The 22,694-nt window shown below is 43.6% G+C and overlaps 1 protein-coding gene across 6 annotated transcripts in view; it reads right to left on the reverse strand.

Moving 5' to 3' along the window:
- Positions 1-22,694, reverse strand: part of nudt9 (nudix (nucleoside diphosphate linked moiety X)-type motif 9) — a 40,625-nt gene that overhangs the window by 8,223 nt on the left and 9,708 nt on the right. For 5 of the 6 annotated variants that reach the window (XM_069913092.1, XM_069913095.1, XM_069913096.1 and 2 more), the window contains 3 exons: positions 19,134-19,364; positions 12,088-12,192; positions 9,908-9,994 (listed from right to left, as the gene is read on the reverse strand). In XM_069913092.1, the coding sequence (XP_069769193.1) occupies positions 9,908-9,994; positions 12,088-12,192; positions 19,134-19,364 (423 nt within the window). The remainder of the gene's footprint in view (positions 1-9,907; positions 9,995-12,087; positions 12,193-19,133; positions 19,365-22,694) is intronic. The other variant, XM_069913094.1, reaches the window with a different exon arrangement.

The raw sequence follows: 22,694 nt of genomic DNA on the forward strand, positions 1-22,694 counted from the left end.
AGGACTCCTAAGTCCCTTTGCACCTCTGAATTTTGAATTTTCTCCCCATACAAATATTGGGCTGCCCTTTCAAAGAGACACTACCTCCTTGCAAAGAGTTTTTAATTGCATAGGAGCTACCATTCTATTCTTTCATTTGTCTGAGCGACAATAAACACAGGGTTGTGTGGTGTACTGCCAAGCATTAGAGTCCATAAAGTCAGAGATTTCATTCAGCATCTCTTGAGTTTGCTGAGAATAGGCAGTTTAATCAATCCCAGATTCGAAGGCTACACAGATATATGCAAAAATATTAATATAAATATAAATGCTGGAAATACTCTGCAGGCTTGGAATAAAACAGAGTGATTGATTCAGGCTGCAATTTTTATTGTTTTTAAATTTTTATTTAAATTTTACTTACAGCAAGGTAGAAGCCTATTCCAGCCATTTAAACCCACACTGGCCAATCACACCCAAATTAACCTACAATCCCATACGTTCTGGAAGGTGGGAGGAAACCAGAACACCAGGGAAAACCCACGCAGACATGGGAGAATGTACAAACTTCTTTCATACAGCACAAGACTCGAACCTGGGTTACTAGCTCTGCAAACCACTAGAAAAAGAAAAGTTAGAAATTAAACATTTTAAGTCGAGAATGGAGAATATTTGTGTTTGGATGGACACTACGAGACTGATATTTGGGCAGCATTAGTGGTACAACAGAATCTGCAGCTGCTTCCCAACTCCAGGGATACAGATTCAATCCTGAGCTCAGCTGCTGCCTGTGTGGAGTTTGCACGATCTTCCAGTGACCACCTGGGTTTCCCCAGGCACTCTGGTTTCCTCCCGTGTGTGAATGGCATGGGTTAATTGCAGTAGGGAGAGTTTATGGGCATCTACGAGAAAATAGGCTGCAGGAGTACAGAGAAATATGGAGGAGAATGGGACTGATGGACGGGGGACTAGGGGCAGGGGTGGGTTATGCCAGAAGCAGGCATGGACCCATTGGGTGAATGGCCTCCATTTGTGGCATGATAAGAAAGATGACATAAATGCAGATGGCATGAAGGTTGGAGGAGTTGTGGATAGTGTAGAGGGTTGTCGTATTTACAAAAGGATATTGAGAGGATGCAGATTTGGGTGGAAAAGTGGCAGATGGAGAGTTCAATCCAGATAAGTGTGAAGTGATCCATTTCGGAAGGTCAAACCAAAGGTGGAGCACATGGTTAATGGTAGGATTCTTAACAGTGTAGAAGAACAGAGGGAACATCGGGGTCCAAACTCTTAGATCTCTCACAGTTGCCGCACAGATTGATAGGGTAATTAAAAGGCCTTCAATAGTTGGGGGATTGAATTCAAGAGTTGTGAAGTAATGCTGCTGCTCTATAAAACTCTGGTTAGACCACACTTGGAAAATTGTGTTCAGTTCTGGTCACTTCATTACAGGAAGAATGAGGATGCCAAGGAGATTTATCAGGATGATGCCTGGATTGGAGAGTGTGTTTTATCAGGAAAGGTTAACAGAGCTAGGGGGTTTCCTCTTTGGAGCAAAGAAGGATGAGAGGTGACTTAATAGAGGTCTGTAAGATTATGGGAGGCATAGATAGGGTGGACAGCCAGCACCTTTTTCCCAGGGAGAGATTAACAAACTCCAGAGGACTTCTGTACCAGATGAGGGGAGACACAGAGAGTAGTGGGTGCCTGGAAAGCATTGCCAGAGGTAGTGGTTGAGGCTGGTTCAATTGGGAACATTTAAGACTCTTAGACTAAGAAAAATAGAGGGTTATGGGTGTGAGGTAGGGAAGGCTTAGATTAGGTTTGGTTCAATTAGGTTTATATAGGTTGAATCAACATCGTGCGCCGAAAGGCCTGTACTGTAATGTTGCTAGCTGAGAAAGGGTGGTGAATGCTTGTTACTCTCGGCAGCACAGTTAGCAGTTAGTGCAATGCCTTTACAGCACCAGCGATTGGGACCGGGACTTGAATCCTGCTGTATCCGTAAGGAGTTTGTATGTTTTCCCTGTGTCTGCATGGGTTTTCTCCGGGGGCACCGGTTTCCTCCCACTGTTTAAAATGTACTGGGGGTGTAGGTTAATTGGGTGCAAATTGGGCAGAACAGACTCGTGGGCTGAAATGGCCTGTTACCAAATTTAATCTGTCTGAAGGAGTTGAAAACAGGAGATGAATGAAAATAGAGCGAATAAAAACAATGCATGAGCTGCGAACTACAAAACTACACAAGGGAGAATGATGGGAACACTCAGCAGACCAAGCAGCAGCTGTGGAGAGAGAAAGTTACGGCCCCTCCATCAACTGGACATTGCTGATGCAGACTGGAAAGGCTAGCGATTTGAAACTAAAGCTGGAAAGATACTGGGACTGGCAAGCTTGTGTTACAAGGAGAGGCTGGATAGGCTAGGACTTTTCTCCCTGGAGTGCAAGAGGCTCAAACGGACATGACAGAGGAATATTAAAATAGTGAAGGATGTTAACAAAAGGGAAATGGCAATAGCCTTTTCCTCAGGGTAGGGGAGTCCAAAATTTAGAGGACATACATTTAAGTGAGAAGGGAATTATCTAAAAGGGACACAGGGGACACCTTGCTCACACCGAGGGTGGTAGGTATGTTCAACAAACTGCCAGAGGAAGCAGTGGAGGCAGGCACAATAGCAACGCTTAATAGCCACTTTGCCCCACTGCCGGCCTTTTCCTCATGGCTAATTAAGAACCTATCAATCTCTGCCTTAAATACGCCCAATGACTTGGCCTCCACAACTCCCTGTGGCAACAAATTCCACAGATTCACCACCTGCTAGCTAAAGAAATACCTCCGCCTCTCTGTTCTGTCCACATCTTTCAACATTCCAAATGTTTCAATGAGATCCCCCCCTCATTCTCCTAAATTCCAACTTGTACAGGCCAAGAGCTGTCAAACACTCTTCATATAACCCTTTCATTCCTGGATTTATCCTTGTGAACCTCAAGTGAACTCTCTCCAATGTCAGCACATTCTTTCTTAAATGAGCTCTAAACCGTTCACAATATTCCATGCGAGGTCTCACCAGTGCCTCAACACCACGGCCCTGCTCTTATATTTTATTGCTCTTGAAATGAATGCCAGCATTGCATTTGCCTTCTTCACCACTGTCTCAACCTGCCAGTTTACTTGCAAGCTCCCAGGTCTCTTTGCATCTGGGTATTTTCAATTTTCTCCCAGTTTAAAAAAAAGTCTGCCCATTTATTTTTTCTCTAACAAATATACTTTCATTTCCCACTTCTCTACCTATTTTGTTAATCTGGCCAAGTCCTTCTGCAGTCTCCCTGTTTCCTCAACACTACCTGCTGCTCCTCCCACCTTGGTATCATCTCCAAACTTGGTAACAAAACCATTAATTCTATAATCCAAATCATTAATATACAACATAAAAGCAGCAGCCCCGGTGAAACACCACTTGCAACTGGCAGCCAGCCAGTTTCGACTCTTTGCTTCCTGCCAATCAGCTAATGCTCTACCCATGTTAGTATGTCCCCGTTATACCATGTGCTCTTAACTTGTTAAGTAGCTTCATGAGCGGCACCTTGTCAAAGGCCTTCTGAAAATCCAAATGCATAACAACCACTGCATTTCCCTTATCTAAAGAATTCCAATGGGTTTGTCAATCAAGGTTTTCCCTTTAGGAAACCATGCTGGCTTTGGCCTATCTTGTCCTATGTTTCCAAGTACTCCATAACCTCATCCTTGACAAACGACTCCAACATCTTCCCAACCACTCAATTTCATTTCTGCTGCCTCACTATTTCTGAAATAGTGGGGTGTCATTTGTGATTTTCCAGTCCTCCATGCCAGAATCCATTGATACCTGAAACATCATTACTAATCTCTACCACTTTTAGACATTTAAACAGGTAGATGGATAGAAAAGATTTAGACATATATGGACCAAAAGTAGGCAAATGGAACAAGCTTGGGCAAACAACTCTGTCATCTTAGACAAGTTAAACCACAAAGCTCTGTGACCCCACCCCCAACCCCCTCCCCCAGGTGGCATCTGTACTGTGTCTGGTTGGAAGATGGGGTGCTGTTAATAGGGCTCCTTCAGAACAATGTCAGAGGTCAAACCATTGAGTAGAAGTGAGAGAGAACTAGAATCTCACAATCACCCTTGCAGACTGAGTAAAGTGGCCATGCGACCTGCATTTGCCTGCTGCAACATATGGGAGACATGGTGGGCTCTGGATATAGTCAGAAAAGTGCAAATTAATCACTGCTTCATCACGACAGAGTGTTTGGCTCCATGGAGAGTGGGAAGTGAAGAGGTAAAAGGTGAGTTATGCTTTGTTTCAGGGAGTTTAAATAAAAGTGATGCAAGACCCTTGGCGATTGGTTGGAGTCTGTGATACAGATAGAGCGAGCAGCAAATAAAAAGGGAAGCTCAAATGGAGTGGCCATAATTGGAGCAGGCTGTGTGTGAATGGCCCAGTGTAGGAGTGGAGACTTGGAGGTTTCAGCTCAACAGGCTCAGTGTAGGAAGTGGTCAGTTAAGAGGCTTTGGCTCGAGAGATTTCGGCAAGCAGAGGCTAAGGTGGTGGTGCAGGAGTTGAGGTAAGGCAAGGACAATGCTGTCAAGGATAGAAAGGATACAGCAACGAGACACAGGTATGGACAGGTTTCTCTAACTTTGTCACAAACAGAGGAAATGGCAGCCAAGGCAGGATCATGCCCCTCTTGCAGAAGGTGGAGAGTCAGGGAAGCCAGCAGTATCCCTGATAACTTCACCTGTGAGAAGTGCATCCAACTTGAACTCCTTATAAACTCTGTTAAGAAATTGGAGCTGGAGTTGGATGAACTCCGAATCATTCAGTAAGCTAAGGGAAAGATAGACAGGAGTTACAGGGATGCAATCACACCAAGGAGGCAGAAAAAAGGAAACTAGGTGACAGTCTGGAGAGAGAAAGGTAACAGGCAGAAAGTGAAGGGTACTCCTGTGGCTGTACCCCTCAATAACATGTATAATGTTTTGGATACTGTTGGGAGGGATGACCTACCAGGGACAAGCCACAAAAGTCAGGGCTCTGGCACAGAGTCTGGCCCTGTGGCTAAAAAAAAGAGGCACGCTGTAGTGATTGGAAATTCGTCAGTGAGGGGAACAGATAGAGGTTCTGTGGAAGAGATCGAGAATCCTGAATGTTATGTTGCCTTCCAGATGCCAGAGTTCTGGATGGCTCAGATAGATTTTGCAGCATTTTCAAGAGGGAGGGTGGGCAGCCAGATATTGTGGTCCATATAGGGTCCAATGACATGGGTTGGAAAGGTGATGAGGTCTTCCAAAGAGAGTTCAGGGAGTTAGGTGTGAAGTTAAAGGACAGAATTTCCAGGGTTGTGATCTCAGGAATGCTACCTGTATCATATGCTAGTGAGGTTAGAAATAAGAGGATAATGCCATTTAACATGTGACTAAAGGGATGGTGCGGGAGGAAGGACTTCAGATTTCTGGATCACTGGGGACCTGCATGGCAAGACGGTTCGCATCTGAACTGGAGAAGGTCTGCTGGTGCTGCTCTGGGGGGGATTTAAACTAGATTTGCAGAGAGATGGAAACCAGAGCGCCAGAAAAGATAGTGGAGAGGAGGAGAAAAAAGATAATGTTAAAACTGCATATAAAACAGAAATCAAAGGGTTGTGTGTGGAGGAAGTAGGGTTCTCAGGTGCATCTATTTCAATGCAAATATCGTAGGAAAGGCACATGAGCTTAGACTGTGGAATTATGACATTGTGGCCATTAGTGAAACTTGGTTGCAGGAGGGGCAAGAGTGGCAACTCAATGTTCCGGGCTTCCATTGATTCAGATGCAATAGAGTGGGAGGGATGAAAGGGAGAGGAATGGCATTGCTCGTCAGGGAAAATATCACATCTGTGCTCAGGAAGAACAGACCAGAGGGCTTGTCTACTGAGGTTATATGGGTGGAGCTGAGGAACGGGAAAGGTATGACCACACTCATGGTGCTATATTTATGGCCGGTCAATTGTCAGCAAGATTTGGAGGAGTGAATCTGCAGAGAAAGAGCAGATAGCTACAGGAAACTTAAGGTTATAATAGTAGGAGATTATAACTTTCCACATATTTGACAGGGATTCCCATACTGTAAAAGAGCTGGATGGCTTAGAGTTTGTCAAATGTGTTCAAGAAGTTCTCTACATCAATATATTGAGGTACCAACTAGAGAGGGTCCAATACTGGATCTCCTATGGGGAAGGAGAGAGGAGAGGTGACAAAAATATGTGTTAGGAACACTCTGGTCCAATGATCATGATGCCAGTAGTTTCAAGTTAATTATGGATGTGGATAGGTCTGATTCTCGGGTTGAGATTCTAAATTGAGGAAAGGAAAATTTTGAGGAAATAACAAAGGATCTGGTAAGTGTGGATTGGGCTAAGTTGTTTTCTGGCAAGGCTGTGCTTGGTAAGTGGGAGGCCTTCAAAGGTGACATTTTGAAAGTGCAAAGTTTGTGTGTTCCTGTCAGGATCAAAGGCAAAGTTAACAGGCATTGGGAACATTGGTTTTCAAGGGATATTCTGGATCCGGTTAAGAGAGGTGTATATCAGGTATAGGCAAATGGAACAAATGAAGTACTTGAGAAGTATAAAAATGCAAGAAAAAAAACTTAAGAACGATATCAGGAAAGCTAAAAAAAAAAAGACGAGGTTGCTTTGGCAAACAAGGTGAAGGAAAATCCTAAGAGCTTCTAGCTTCTACAGGTGTTTAATGAATAAAAGGATAGCAAGGGACAAAACTGGTCCTCTTGTTGATCAGAGTGGTCAGCATGTATAGAGCCAGAAGAAATAGGGGAAATCTTACACCTGTATTTACTCAGGAAATCTGCACAGAATTGAGGGAAATAAGGAAAACAGGCAGTGAGGCCATAGAGATTAATGAGAAGAGGTACTTGCTGTCTCAAAGCAATAAAAGGTGGATAAATGCTCAGGCCCTGACAAGATATTCCCTCTGACCTCAAGGGAAGCTTGTGCAGAAATTGCAGAGGTCCTGGTAGATATATTTAAAATATCCTTGGCCACAGGTGAGAATGCTGGAGTATTGGAGGTTAGCTCATATTGTTTCGTTGTTTAAAAAAGGTTCCAAAAATGACCCAAGAAATTATAGGTTGGTGAGCCTGACATCATTGGACGGTGTTCTAAGAGACAAGTATTTGGATAGTCAGGGACTGATTAGGGATAGTCAACATTGCTTTGTACATGGTAGGTGGTGTTTAACAAATCTTATAGATTTGAAGAGGTCACCAGCAAAGTTGATGAAGGAAAGGCTGTGGATGTTGTCTACATGGAATTTAATAAGGCCTTTGACAAGATCCCACATGGGAGGTTATTCAGGAAAGTTGTCATTCAGTATTCATGGTGAAGTAGTAAACTGGATTCGACATTGGCTATATGGGAGAAGCCAGAGAGTGGTAGTGGATAATTGCCTCTCTGACTGGAGGCCTGTGACTAGTGGTGTGCCTCAGCGATCAATGCTGGGACCATTGTTGTTTGTCATCTATATCAATGATCTGAAATATGAAGTGGTAAATTGGATCAGCCAGTTTGCAGATGACACTAAGATTGGACAGCAAGCAAGGCTTTCAGAGCTTGCATGGGGATCTGGACCAGCTGGTAATGTGAGCTGCAAATTGGTAGATGGAATTTAATGCAGACAAATGTGAGGTGTTGCATTGTGGAAGAACAAACTAAGGACTTGCACGGTAAATTGTAGGGCACTAAGGAATGTAGTAGAACAGAGGGATGTGGGAATTCAGATACACAATTCCCTGAAAGTGCTGCCACAGGTAAATAAGGTTTAAATAAGGTGAGCTTTTGGTACACTGGCCTTCATCAATCAAAATATTGAGTACAGTAGTTGGCATGTTATGGTAAAATCGTGTAAGATATTGATGAAGACAATTTTGGTGTATTTGATCACCCAACTACAGACGAGATATCAATAAAATTGAAAGAGTGCAGAGAACATTTACTAGGATATTGCTGGGCCTTGAGGAACTGAGTTACAGGGAAAGGTTAAACAGGTTTATTCCCTGGACTTTAGAAGAATGAGGGGAGATTTGATGGAGGTTTATTAAATTATAATGGGAATAGACAAGAGTAAATCCAAGTAGTTTTTTTCCACTGCAGTCAAATGACATACAAACTAGAGGGCATGGGTTAAGTTTGAAAGGGGTAAAGTTTAGGGGGAACTACTTCACACAGAGAGTGATGAGAGTGTGGAACAAGCTGCCAGTGGAACTGGTGAATGCGGGCTCAGATTTAACATTTAAGAAAAATTTGGACAGGTACATGGATGGGAGGGGTGTAGAGGGATAAGGAGTGGGTACAGGTCAGTAGGACTAGGCAGAATAATAGCTTGGCACAGACTAGCAGGGCTGAAGGACCTGTTTTTTTGCACTGTAATGTTCAATGGAATGTTGGGGTATTAATAGAAATATCATTCAATCTGCTTGTCTGGCAGCAAAGTTTGAAAGATGATGTTTTATTGGCCTGTTTCTGTGCTGTTATGTTCTTAGTTCTATGGCATCTCCTGCAGATTCATGTAATGGTTCTCCAGATAGGAGAGATATTGATTGGAATGGGAGAGGATACAGCGAGTTGAGTAGGAAATGGTCTCTCTGAGTTGTTGAAAAGGTGGGGGGGGGATGTGGTGGGAAGATTTGTGTGGTAATACAAAAATTTAGACTACAGCACGGTAAAAGGCCCTTCCAGCCCACGAGTCCGTGCCCCCCAAGTATACTAATTAACCCTTATGATTTTGAATGGTGGGTGGAGACCGGAGCACCCGGAGGAAACCCACGCAGACACGGGAAGAACATACAAACTCCTTGCAGACAGCAGCGGGTTGCTGGCACAGCAATAACGCTGAACTAACTGTGCCACCCATAAAAGGAGAGAATATATAGTCTGTTGAATGTGGAGGCTGATTCAACTCTATCCTTGCTTTGGATGAGAAGAGATGAAAGGGGAGGTGGGTGACAGCTGAAGTGCAGGAAATGGAACCCTATCAATATCTGTTGGAAGGAGAGTCACAGGAAAAGACATCTCAGAAGTACTAGAACGTAGAACTTTACAGCATTGTGCAGGCCCTTCAGCCCACGATGTTGTGCCAACCAATATGTACCTCGTAACCCTCTTTTACTTTGCCCCCAATGTTCCAGCCTCACCACCATCCCTGTCAATGCATTCCAGGCACCCACACTCTTTAAAATCTACCTCTAATATCTCCCTAAACTTTCCTCCCTTCACCTTGTACAGATGTTCTGTTATTTGCTTCTGTTGCCCTGGTGCTGGGGGTCCGCCTTATCTATGCCTTTCATAACCTTGTAGACCTCTACTACGTCACCTCTCATCCTTCGTAACTCTAAAGAGAAAAGCCCGAGCTCTGCTAACCTTTTCTCATAAAACAAATTTTCCAATCCAGGCACCTTTTCCTCTGTAGCCTTTCCATAGCTTCCACATCCTTCCTGTAATGAGGTGACCAAAATTGAACACAATATTCTGAGCGTAGTTTCACCAGAGATTTATAGAGCTGCAACAGCAACTCATGACTCCTAAACTCAGTCCTAATATAGGAAGTCTCACAGACGCAATGGAGCTGGAAAAGCCGCGAGATAATTAGACTCCTTCCAGGAAGCAGGGGAAGTGATGTGGTCAGGTGACATGGAGTCTGTGGCCATATAATGGAGTAAATATTTAACCGAATGGCAGAATTGGCTCAATTTCCTGTTGCTGTTCTAAGAATCTCCTTGGCTGCATTAGAGGATTATTTCAATATCTTCCATTACATTCATTTCAGAATGTCCATTACTCTGAACTATAGAGAGACCAGCAAAGCGTATCCTAATAAAGAAATGGGGCACACACCTTGTCACAATGGGGTCAGCTGCGTGATTCGGGCCCCATCTTCCCAGGAGTCCTCGCCCTTTCAAACCAGTCCGTCCACAAGGATTCCTAAGGCACAGAAATAGCTTGAAGGAGAACCAAAGCAGACAGCAATTTAAAGGGAATCCCCATCCTGGTTTGAAGCAATGGATAATTCACCTAACTGCAATCCAAAGACATGCCAGATGTTTCTACTGCCACTTACCAAGAATTGGCCCAACATTATGGGCTTTGATTATTTCTCAGTTCCCTCTCATTAAGGTTATTTCATTGTCACATAATAAAACAGAAAATGTAATATAATACAAGGCTGGCAAACAAAAAGCTGTCATTCGTAAAGTAAGAGAAAGAGGAGCAAAATAAAGTCCCTTAAGAGTGATTGGATTCACCTCCAGTGCTCTCAGAGCTTCTGCAGCCACACAGACCTCTGTTCTATTCATTGGCAAACCGAGCTCCAGATCCAAATCTCTGACATGATCAGGAAATCTTTAGTGCCCAATGCCCTTAAGGAGTCCTTTTTACCTTCAGCCCCTTCTTGGATCCTGGCTCTGATACCTGGTTCTTATGAGCCATTCTTCAGCAGCCTGCAGTCTGTGTGGGTCCTTTGACTGCAAGTCACCAGCAGCCCTCAACCCGTGTGGGTCCCTCAGCCGCTGGTCTGCTGCCACGGTCACCATTCTGCAGGGCCGTCGTCTCTGCGGCTCCTTCTCAATAGGGAACGTTTCTCTCCATTTCAGGTGCCCTGTACTGGCCCGAGGGTGCCAGCATCTTGGACACAGACCCTGTGGTTGCAGGATTTTAAATAAAAATGCTGTTGGCTCCTTTAACAGGTCGCTTAACGCCCATAGAGAGCTGGCGGCATTATGATGGGGCAGTTGGACCCTGCAGAGCAATGGGTGTCTCCGCTCCCCACTCTTCCTGGGTCCACATCACCAGCAGCACTGCCATTACAGCAGCTCCTACGATGCCGCCATTTTTAAAACAGCTTATTCCACTTGCACAACCCATGACTTCATGATTTTACAGTGAGACTGAGACTGTTTTTGTTTCCCATCATCCCCCCCTCCCCCCAACTTCTGTACCTAGCTCAACTTTCAGTGACCTACAGGCAACAGGAAGGTGACCTACTGTCACAGCACTTTCAACAATGGCCCAAATGCAATGTCTGGCTGGTCCTGTGACCTTTCTCCCTTCAATAGAGAGGCTGCACATCTTCATTCAATGCCTTCCCGCAAAACTTGGCTGATCTCACCACAAAGTAAAAGGTGTTGTTAGTTGGGAATGAACTGGAGCCACCAAGGTCGCTGCATTAGCCAATTTCCTACAATCATTCTCCTGTGAGGGGGACACTCAAGTTTCCTCAAGACATTAGCAGTGAGAAGTAATTCAGAAACAGACAACTTGTTCAGAATTTCTCCATTGTCTCACCCCAGAGTTCTAAATAGGAACAGTGGCCTTGTGAACCTGGCCTTCCAACCAACACTTCTAAGCTGCTAGAGGAAAGTCAAAACAGGAGAGGGGGCAGAGGAGATTTACCAGGATGTTGCCTGGATTGGAAAATATGTCTCACGAGGCAAGATTAGCAGAACCGGAGGCTTTTCTCTTTGGAGCGTAGAAGGAGGAGAGGAGCCTTAATAGAGGTCTCCACGATTGTAGGGGGCATAGATACAGTCGACAACTAGCACCTCCCCACCCCCCCCACCCCCGGGAGGGAATAGCAAAAACCAGAGGACATCAGTGAAGGGAGGAAAGTTTAGTGAAGACTCCAGGGGTACATTAAAAAAAAGTTATGGGTGCCTGGAATGTCTTGGTATTGGACGCTGAAGCATTAAGAGACTCTTAGACAGGCACATGGATGAAGAAAAATAGAGGGTTATAAGGTAGGAAGGGTCTAGTACTTTTTTTTAATGGCAGAAATATATAGGTCAGCACAAGATCAAGGGCTGAAGGGTCTGCACTGTGCTGTCGTGTTCCATTCCCAGGGTTTTGAAGCAAATTGTCATGGTCTCGGGTCTCTTGACACTCAGCTTTTGATAAGCAGAGAATCCCAAGGACATTAAGCTACATCACACAAGGTGGAGAAGATCAGACTGGATGGGCTAAAGAATTGTTTGGTATAAACATGTCCCCAGATTATCCTATCTGCATCAGTCGAACCCCACCTTGGGACTCCATTCATCCTGCTATATTTTCCTGTGTGGGACCTTCTATCCACGTCACCATCCAACTGATTGAATTTCAGCAATTTGTTTAAGTCTCCTTTTCCTCTGTAAATGAGAACAAGAATGAAAGCACATCCAGTTAGAGTTATGCCACATTAATGCAGAGAGGGCAGAAAAGCACAATCAGAATGTTACAAAATTCATTGTTTTGCAGCAGAATCAAACATTGCTATTAATTACATTTTTAAAATCAATAAATTGGTGCAAAAGAAAGGTGAGGGAGTGTCTGTGATTCATTGCCAATTCAGAAACCTGATGGGAAAGGGGAAGAAGAAGCCGTCTTGATCCTGTTGGGTATTTCTCTTCAGGCTCCTGTACCTCCTTCCTGATGGTAGCAGTGAGAGGAGGGCATGGTCTGGGTGGGGAGGACACAGTTTTCTTGAGACACCACCTATTGCAGATGTCCTTAATGGAATGAAGACTTGGTGCCCATGATGGCTCTGGCCGATTTCACAACTCTCTTCCTGTCCTGTGCATTGGCCCCTCCATAGCAGACAGCGATGCCACTAGTGAGACCTGGCTACAAGAGGGGCAGGACTGGCAACTTAACGTTCCAGGATATATTTGTTTTAGATGTGATAGATCAGGGGGTAAAAAAAAGGGGGAGGAGTTGCTCTGCTTGTTAGGGAGGACATTACTGCCGTGAGGTGGCAAGATGGTCTGGAGGGATCGTCCAGTGAGGCTGTTTGGGTGGAATTGAGGGGTGAAGGAGGCATGAGGGTGCTAATAGGTGTGTATTAGACCACCAAATGGGTCAAGAAAACTAGAGGAACAAATGTGTAGAGAGATAACGTATATCTGTGAGAATCATAAGGTAGTGATCATGGGAGATTTTAACTTCTCTCACATTGATTGGAATACCCACACAGTTAGAGGGCTGGATGGGCTAGAGTTCATTAAATGTGTTCAAGATTGTTTTCTGAATCAATTAGTATAAGAACCGACTCAGGACAGTGTAATACTGGATCTTCTGTTAGGGAACGAGCTAGGTCAGATATCAGACATTAATGTTGGAGATCCAATTGGGTCAAGTGATCATAATTCTGTTAGTTTTAAGGTAGTTTTAGGGAAGAGCAAGGAGGGGCCTAAAGTTGAGGTTCTGGATTGGAGAAGAGCAAATTTCAAAGGAATAAGAAGGGATTTGGGGAGTATTGAGTGGGACAGGATATTTTCAGGTGAGGGTGTAAATGAAAAATGGAGGATATTCAAAAAAGAAATTTTGAGGGTACAGAGTAGTTATGTCCCAGTGAGGATCAAAGGAAAGGCTGGAAGTCATAGGGAGGCTTGGTTTTCAAGGAATATTGGAAATTTGGTTAGGAGAAAAAGGGAGGTGTACAAGAGGTATAAAGAACAGGGAACTGACAATTTGAAGGAGGACTACAAGGAGTGTAGAAGGAATCTTAAGAAAGAAATTGGAAAGGCCAAAAAAAGGCACAAAGAGGCTTTGGCAGACAGAGTAAAAATAAATCCAAAGGGTTTCTACAAGTACATTAAAAGTAAAAGATTAGTGAGGGATAAAATTGGGCCCCTTGTAGATAGTGAGGGTAGGCTGAGTGAGAAGTCAGAGGAAATGGGGGAAATTTTGAATGATTTCTTTGCCTCGAAATTCACTAGGGAAAAAAATATTGAACCAGTTGAGGTAAAGAAAAATAGTGGGGAGGTCATGAAGCATATGAGGATAACCGAGGAGGTAGTGATGGCTATGTTGAAAAAGATAAAGGTGGATAAATCTCCGGGACCGGACAAAATATTCCCAAGGACACTCAGGGAGGCTAGTGGACAGATAGTGGGGCCATTAACAGAGATATTTAGGATGTCAAATTGGTGAGGCCAAATTTGGAGAACTGTGTACAGTTTTGGTCACCAAATTATAGGAAAGATATAAACAAAATAGAGAGAGTGCAGAGAAGGTTCATGAGAATGTTGACAGGATTTCAAGGTTTGAGTTACAAGGAAAGGTTGTGCAGACTGGGGCTTTTTTCTCTGGAGCGTAGAAGATTGAGAGGGGACTTGATAGAGGTGTTTAAGATTTTAAAAGGGACAGACAGAGTAAACGTGGATAGGCTTTTTCAATTAAGAGTGGGGGAGATTCAAACTAGAGGGCATGGTTTAAGATTGAAGGAGGAAGATTATAAGGGGAACATGAGGGGAAATTTCTTTACGCAAAGGATGGTAGGGATGTGGAATGTGCTTCCGACAGACGTGGTCAAGGCGGGATCATTGGTTACATTTAAGGAAAGACTGGATAGTTACATGAATAGGAGAGGACTGGAGGGGTATGAACCGGGTGCTGGTCAGTGGGACTAGGAGGATGGGGATTTGTTACGGCATGGACTAGTAGGGCCGAACTGGCCTGTTCTGTGCTGTAAGTGGTTATATGGTTATATGGAATACTCTCTACAGCACACCTGTAGACATTTGTAAGAGCCTCAAACTCCACTTGAAGGTTGGTGAGCCTTCTTCATGATTGCATCAACATGGAGGCCCAGGATAAATCTTCAGAGATGTTGACACCCAGGAATTTGAAGTTCTTTACCCTCTCCACTGCTGACCCCTCTATAAGGACTGGTTTGTGTTCTCCTGATTTCCCCTCCTGAAGTCCACTATCAATTTCTTAGTTAGGATGCCTGTGGTTGATCCTTTTGGCTTATATTCCATTGACTGCAGGTTTGATGCAACGTTCTATGCTGTTAAGTTTTATATATCTGTATTCACATTTTTTCATTTACATTTTGTGACTATATTCAGACACTGGTTGGAGACTATGCAGAGAGATCATCCTCATGTGAGCTTCAGATTATCCTCTCTGGAGACTCTGCCAATGGCTTGAACTGAAATGTGCAACACCAGAGGCTGGAGGTATGCTGAAGGAGAATCTATGGACACTTGGTAAGTTGGGGGAGACTCTCTTTTGCTTCTCTTTCTTTGACTGTAAGGGGTGCTTGGCAATGCTAATGGTGAGTCTGTATCTGCCTTATGTCAGGCTAAAGGCAACTTTATGAAATACTGCAAAACCCCTGGTATCCGGCACTTATGGAGATTGGTAAGATGCCGGATAAGTGAATTTTATGATTACTTGAGACTTACTCTTGCAATGCCTAACTAATACACCTGCATTAAGAATACAGTTTAAAAGACAAAAGAACTATACTGTACTTACACTGAACAAACTTCACTTGCATGAATACATAAACCATAAAACATTTTACTTTATTTTCAGTCACATTCTTTGAAAACATTTGAACGTCACTGTATCTACAGGCTAGTGTCCTGAGTAATGTTCATCCACAACCCATGTAATCAAAAGGTAGATTATCTGAGGGAAGTCATGTGATCAGGAAGACGTAGGACGTGCGATCCCAATCATCCCAGGAAAACAGGGAAAAAAAGAATACTTAAATGAAGTAAGATAGAGTTAAATACCAAGAAACATTGCAAGAATAATATATTTACCTTTTAAGATGTATCCAAATAAGAAAAATGTCATCGTTGGATTGTCTAGTGGTGCCTCCAAGGAATTCTAAGGGAGGCCTTCATCGTAGAAAGTGCTAGGACCTGGTGTTGCGACGAGGTACTGACAAAAGATTGAGATGGAGGGGATGCTTGTAGATGCGTTCCTCCCAAAGATTGGGGGAAATGGCGTTGGACAAGAAAGAAGTGTGTCATTGCACATGCCTGAATCAGCGAACATGCGCAGACCCTCTGAGGAAGTATTAGCTTCAATGAAAAATTTATCAGAATGGAATTTCTTGCAAGAAATAGAATTTAAAGAAACTTCACAGAAGGAGCTTGTAGGAAAAATGTTGCAATGTATGAAGGGACTGGCTAAAGAATAGTATATCTGAGGTCTGAAGTAAAATATATGAATGTAAAGGTTATCAAATTGACAGCTGATATGGAAAAGATCCAAGATGTGGGTAAAATAAATCTTAAGGTTAAAAAAGTGGAAGCAAAAGTTGAAAATGTACAGGAGAAAGTGGGAAAATTGGAGAACAAAGTTATAGTGGGATCTGTTAAAAGGAAGAAAGGTTTGGAAAAAATTTATAATTTTGAAAATGTTAGAAGAAGAAATAATATTAAAATTGTTGGATTGAAAGAGGGAGAAGAAAAACAAGATACAATTCAATTTTTACAAACCTAAAGTTCTAGAGGTGAATAAATTTGAAAGACCTATTGCAATTGAACAGGCACATAGAGCCCTGACGCCACGACCATGACCGGATGAAAAGCCTCGCTCTATATTAGTTAAATGTTTAAAATATCAAGATAGAGAAAAAAAATTTAGCCTTTGCGTCTGAAAGAGCAAGAATAAAAAGGGCCCACTTGAATAATGTGGATCAACGATTTTCTTCTACTCAGTTATTAGTGCACAATTATTGGCTAGAAGAAGAGTTCAATCTGGTTAAGAAAACACTTTGGGGAAAAAGGTTACAAGTTCATACTTTGTTACCCAGCTACGTGGAAGATCTCATTACCTGATGACAACAAGAAATTCTTTACAGATTGTAGACAAGCGGCAGAATTTGTGGAGACATTACCTGATTGAACCGAGGGAATGAGATGTGTTTATTTTATTGGTTGATATAATTTGATTATTAAGGTTGATACATCGTTAAAAGATATGTATATCTGGGAGGTCAGGGGTGTTGGGATCAGGGAGCCTTTGATCATGTATTTTTTTTGTGGCGACGCAGCATCCTGCACGATAGAGGGGGGTGGTGCTGTATATCCTAAACTGCGCCAGTAGGGGGAATTCTTATTTACTCATGATCAATTATGTATTAATCAATAGTATGGTTTAATACATTATTATTTCTCTTTTTTTCTATATATGGATTTCAAGAGGATTTGGAGTAACTCAGAAGTAAGATCTGAATTATTGGAGGATAGTTTGGACAGACATAAAGGAACAATATGGTGACATATATTAATAAATAGAACTAGTAGTTGGTTTATTTATTAATATTAAATTTAATTAATTGATAAGGAATGCTTGGAAATGAAGAAATTAATATGAGACTACTTCGTTAATTGGAGGCCTGTATTTATATGTTAAATATTAATTTAGAGATAATTTTTATATTTATATATATCCTTAAGGTGTGTGTGTGTGTGTGTATATATATATAGATAATCTATTTTATTCTATTTCTATTATTTTCTTTTACTTTGGGGGTTTTAGGAAGGAGGGGGTGGGGGGATTAAACACAATATACTGAATGTATGAGTAATATTTGATGTATGCATTTACAATTTGGCAATTGATTGCATTGTAGATGAAAACTTTAAAATAAAATTTAAAAAAAGATAGATTATCTGATCATTTCACTGCTGATCTGAAACCTAGATGTGTGCAAGTCAGCTGCCAATTCCAGTTGATACCAATGTGGCTGAACAATGGAGAGAATGGCAGGAAAACAACAGGATTATCAGAACAATGTGTCAATTTGAGTCAGCTTACATAGATTGTGGTTGGTCTGCCTTCTGACTCCATTATCTGCCATTGTTCAATATTCCTTGGTGTCAATATTGACACTGGAACAGTCTGGACGAGAAATAACAATATGGGTCATTTCATTGTCTGGGCTGAAGTGAAACTCAATACAGAAGCTTTATATTGAAGAGCAAATCTGCATTTATAAAATCTTCTGGGCTGTTTGAGTACAATGTCATTCCCTTTGGAATGAAGATGGTCTGGGGACATTCAAAGATTCAGGAGTTGAAGAACACAGGTGCTCACATTGATGATTTAGTTATAAGTAGTGACAGGTGGGAAGCGCCGGATTTAAACTGGGGTTGCTGGCACACTAATGGCGTTGCGCTAATCCAGTGGAGACTCCGTCTCAGCCTAGCTGGGAAGGGAAAGGGAATCTACGGTGAGGATACACAGTTGGCATGCTTGGACAAAGGCAACAGTTTTGATCTCCCTAATTTAAAAACACAAAATCTGCAGATGCCGGAATCTTGAGTAGACCAAGAATTGCTGGAGAAATTCAGCAGATCAAATGCCAGAATTTTTTTTTAAATTTAGAATCAAGGCATGCAGCATGTGCCCAAACACCCCAATTAACCAACATCCCCGGATGTTTTGAAAGGTAACCAGAGCACCTGGAGGAAACACGTGCAGACACGAGGAGAACGTACAAACTCTGTAAAGACAGGACTGGATTCAAACCTGAGATTTTGGCACTGTAAAAGCCTTGCACAAACTGCTATGCTAACCACGTGGCCAACTGGCAAGTTCCTTCAGAAATTCCTTGATTTCCCTGATATTTAATGAGAAGAAACTGCATCTCATCCAAGGGTATCAAACAAATAGACTGATGCAGATCAATATCATCAGTTTGCACAGGTGGACATGGTCACCAGGTATTGATGACAAAAAAAGGGTCCTGTTGGACTCTGGAGATGACAGTGATGGTGGAAGAGAAAATACTGCTGTATAAACCTCCACACCTCTAGAGCAGTCATTCTCCACAGCCCCACTCGGGGCCTCAGCATGTTTGAATAAAAGCCTTGTTTTCTTTTCATCTTCTGTGACATAAATATTTTTGATTTTTTTTAATGTAGTTGGTGGGGAAAAAAAGTATGTAAGAAACCAAAACTTGACTGTTTCACAAGGTAGAGAGGCCATAAATTTTGAGCAGAATCCTTTAAATTTTATTTACAGCACCATAGAAGCCGATTCCGGCTAGTTAAACCCATGCCATCCAGTTTCACCCAAGTTAACCGACATCTCCCATACATTTTGAAGGGTGGGAGGAACTGAAGACAAAGGGAGAACATACAAACTCCTTACAGACAGCGCTGGATTCCAACCCAAGTCGATGTCACTGTAATAGCTTGATGTTAACCATGACGCCCTTAGGGGGCCATAGCCAACAAAGGTTGAGAATGACTGATCAACTGTACAGTGTGCCAGACCAAATCAGGAGAATCTGTGCAAGGCAAGTAAATCACACACCATGCTCATGTTATCAACCTACCTGCAAGGTGGGTCTGCCCATGGAGGTTGCCCCAATACAGAAGGGGCAGTATAGTCGACTGGGTTGTAGTTAGTCCACGGAACTGCCCAGTCCACTTTATCATCAGGGACGTGGAAACGGCGGATTCCAGAGCCTGGATACCCCTCACTGCGTGCTTTCACGTGGAGGAAGTTGAGAAATTCCATGACAGGCACATGCTCCACACACCTCACTTTAAATGTAGGGTGCCACCTGCCAAAACAGCCATGATCAGATAAACCAACATGATTACAGAGAAGATTCACATGAATGATTCCTGGAATGAAGAGATGAGCATACAAGGAACGTTTGACAGCTCATGGACTGTACTCCTTGGAGTTCTGAAGAATAAAGGGGGGGCCTCATAGAAACATTTCGAATGTTGAAAGGCCCGGACAGAGAAGATGTGGCAAAGTTGTTTCTATGGTGGGAGAGTCTCAAACAAGGGGGGGGTGGGGGGGGAGGGGCATAACTTCAGGATTAAAGGACACCCATTTAAAGCAGAGATGTGTAAGAATAGCGAGAGAGTAGTGAACCTCCGAAATTTTCTACCATGGATGGCTGTGGAGGCTAAGTCATTGGGTTCAAAGGCAGAGATTGATAGGCATCTGAATAGTTAGGGTATCAAAGATTATGGGGAGAAGACAGGAGAGTGGAGCTGAGTAGGAGATAGGATTGGCTCATGTTGGAATGGCGGGGTGGACTCGACGGGTTGAACAGGGAGGTCACTTCTGCTCCAAATCTTATGAAATTATCATAACCTAAAGATTTATTTTAATACTGTGTTTTAAATGTTATTCATCACCAACGCTTTAAGATTTTATGGCGAATACAAAATATTTCTTGATTTGAGATGTTACAGTGACATCTGCCATGACTGCCTGTTACAGTGACATCTGCCATGAGTGCCTGTTACATACAATAACATCTGTCATGAACCATGCTCCTGCCATGACTGCCTGTTACAGTGACATCTGCCATGAACCATACTCCTACCCTGACTGCCTGTTACAGTGACATCTGCCATGAGTGCCTGTTACATACAGTAACATCTGTCATGAACCATGCTCCTGCCATGACTGCCTGTTACAGTGACATCTGCCATGAGTGCCTGTTACATACAGTAACATCTGTCATGAACCATGCTCCTGCCATGACTGCCTGTTACAGTGACATCTACCATGAACCATACTCCTGCCAAGACTACCTGTTGCAGTGACATCTGCAATGAGTGCCTGTTACATACAGTAACATCTGCCATGAACCATGCTACTGCCATGACTGCCTGTTACAGTGACATCTGCCATGAACCATACGCCTGCCAAGACTACCTGTTACAGTGATATCTGCCATGAGTGCCTGTTACATACAGTAACATCTGCCATGAACCATGCTCCTGCCCTGACTGCCTGTTACAGTGACATCTGCCATGAACCATGCTCCTGCCCTGACTGCCTGTTACAGTGACATCTGCCATGACCCATGCTACTGCCATGACTGCCTGTTACAGTGACATCTGCCATGAGTGCCTGTTACATACAGTAACATCTGTCATGAACCATGCTCCTGCCGTGACTGCCTGTTACAGTGACATCTGCCATGAACCATGCTCCTGCCATGACTGCCTGTTACAGTGACATCTGCCATGAACCATGCTCCTGCCATGACTGCCTGTTACAGTGACATCTGCCATGAACCATACTCCTACCCTGACTGCCTGTTACAGTGACATCTGCCATGAGTGCCTGTTACATACAGTAACATCTGTCATGAACCATGCTCCTGCCATGACTGCCTGTTACAGTGACATCTGCCATGAGTGCCTGTTACATACAGTAACATCTGTCATGAACCATGCTCCTGCCATGACTGCCTGTTACAGTGACATCTACCATGAACCATACTCCTGCCAAGACTACCTGTTGCAGTGACATCTGCAATGAGTGCCTGTTACATACAGTAACATCTGCCATGAACCATGCTACTGCCATGACTGCCTGTTACAGTGACATCTGCCATGAACCATACGCCTGCCAAGACTACCTGTTACAGTGATATCTGCCATGAGTGCCTGTTACATACAGTAACATCTGCCATGAACCATGCTCCTGCCCTGACTGCCTGTTACAGTGACATCTGCCATGAACCATGCTACTGCCATGACTGCCTATTACAGTGACATCTGCCATGAACCATGCTCCTGCCCTGACTGCCTGTTACAGTGACATCTGCCATGACCCATGCTACTGCCATGACTGCCTGTTACAGTGACATCTGCCATGACTGCCTGTTACATACAGTAACATCTGTCATGAACCATGCTCCTGCCGTGACTGCCTGTTACAGTGACATCTGCCATGAACCATGCTCCTGCCATGACTGCCTGTTACAGTGACATCTGCCATGAACCATGCTCCTGCCATGACTGCCTGTTACAGTGACATCTGCCATGAACCATACTCCTGCCATGACTGCCTGTTACAGCGACATCTGCCATGAACCATGCTCCTGCCATGACTGCCTGTTACAGTGACATCTGCCATGAACCATGCTCCTGCCATGACTGCCTGTTACAGTGACATCTGCCATGAACCATGCTCCTGCCATGACTGCCTGTTACAGTGACATCTGCCATGAACCATACTCCTGCCATGACTGCCTGTTACAGTGACATCTGCCATGAACCATGCTCCTGCCATGACTGCCTGTTTCAGTGACATCTGCCATGAACCATGCTACTGCAATGACTGCCTGTTACAGTGACATCTGCCATGAGTGCCTGTTACATACAGTAACATCTGTCATGAACCATACTCCTGCCATGACTGCCTGTTACAGTGACATCTGCCATGAACCATACTCCTGCCATGACTGCCTGTTACAGTGACATCTGCCATGAACCATGCTCCTGCCATGACTGCCTGTTTCAGTGACATCTGCCATGAACCATGCTCCTGCCATGACTGCCTGTTACAGTGACATCTGCCATGAACCATGCTCCTGCCATGACTGCCTGTTTCAGTGACATCTGCCATGAACCATGCTCCTGCCATGACTGCCTGTTACAGTGACATCTGCCATGAACCATGCTACTGCCATGACTGCCTGTTACAGTGACATCTGCCATGAGTGCCTGTTACATACAGTAACATCTGACATGAACCATGCTCCTGCCCTGACTGCCTGTTACAGTGACATCTGCCATGAACCATGCTACTGCCATGAACCATGCTACTGCCATGACTGCCTGTTACAGTGACATCTGCCATGAGTGCCTGTTACATACAGTAACATCTGTCATGAACCATGCTCCTGCCCTGACTGCCTGTTACAGTGACATCTGCCATGACTGCCTGTTGCAGTGACATCTGCCATGAACCAAGGTCCAGCCATGACTGCCTGTTACAGTGACATCTGCCATGAACCATACTCCTGCCCTGACTGCCTGTTACAGTGACATCTGCCATGAACCATGCTCCTGCCATGACTGCCTGTTACAGTGACATCTGTCATGAACCATGTTCCTGCCATGACTGCCTGTTA

Source organism: Narcine bancroftii, unplaced genomic scaffold (assembly GCF_036971445.1).
Source record: "Narcine bancroftii isolate sNarBan1 unplaced genomic scaffold, sNarBan1.hap1 Scaffold_567, whole genome shotgun sequence".
NCBI classification, from domain to species: domain Eukaryota; kingdom Metazoa; phylum Chordata; class Chondrichthyes; order Torpediniformes; family Narcinidae; genus Narcine; species Narcine bancroftii.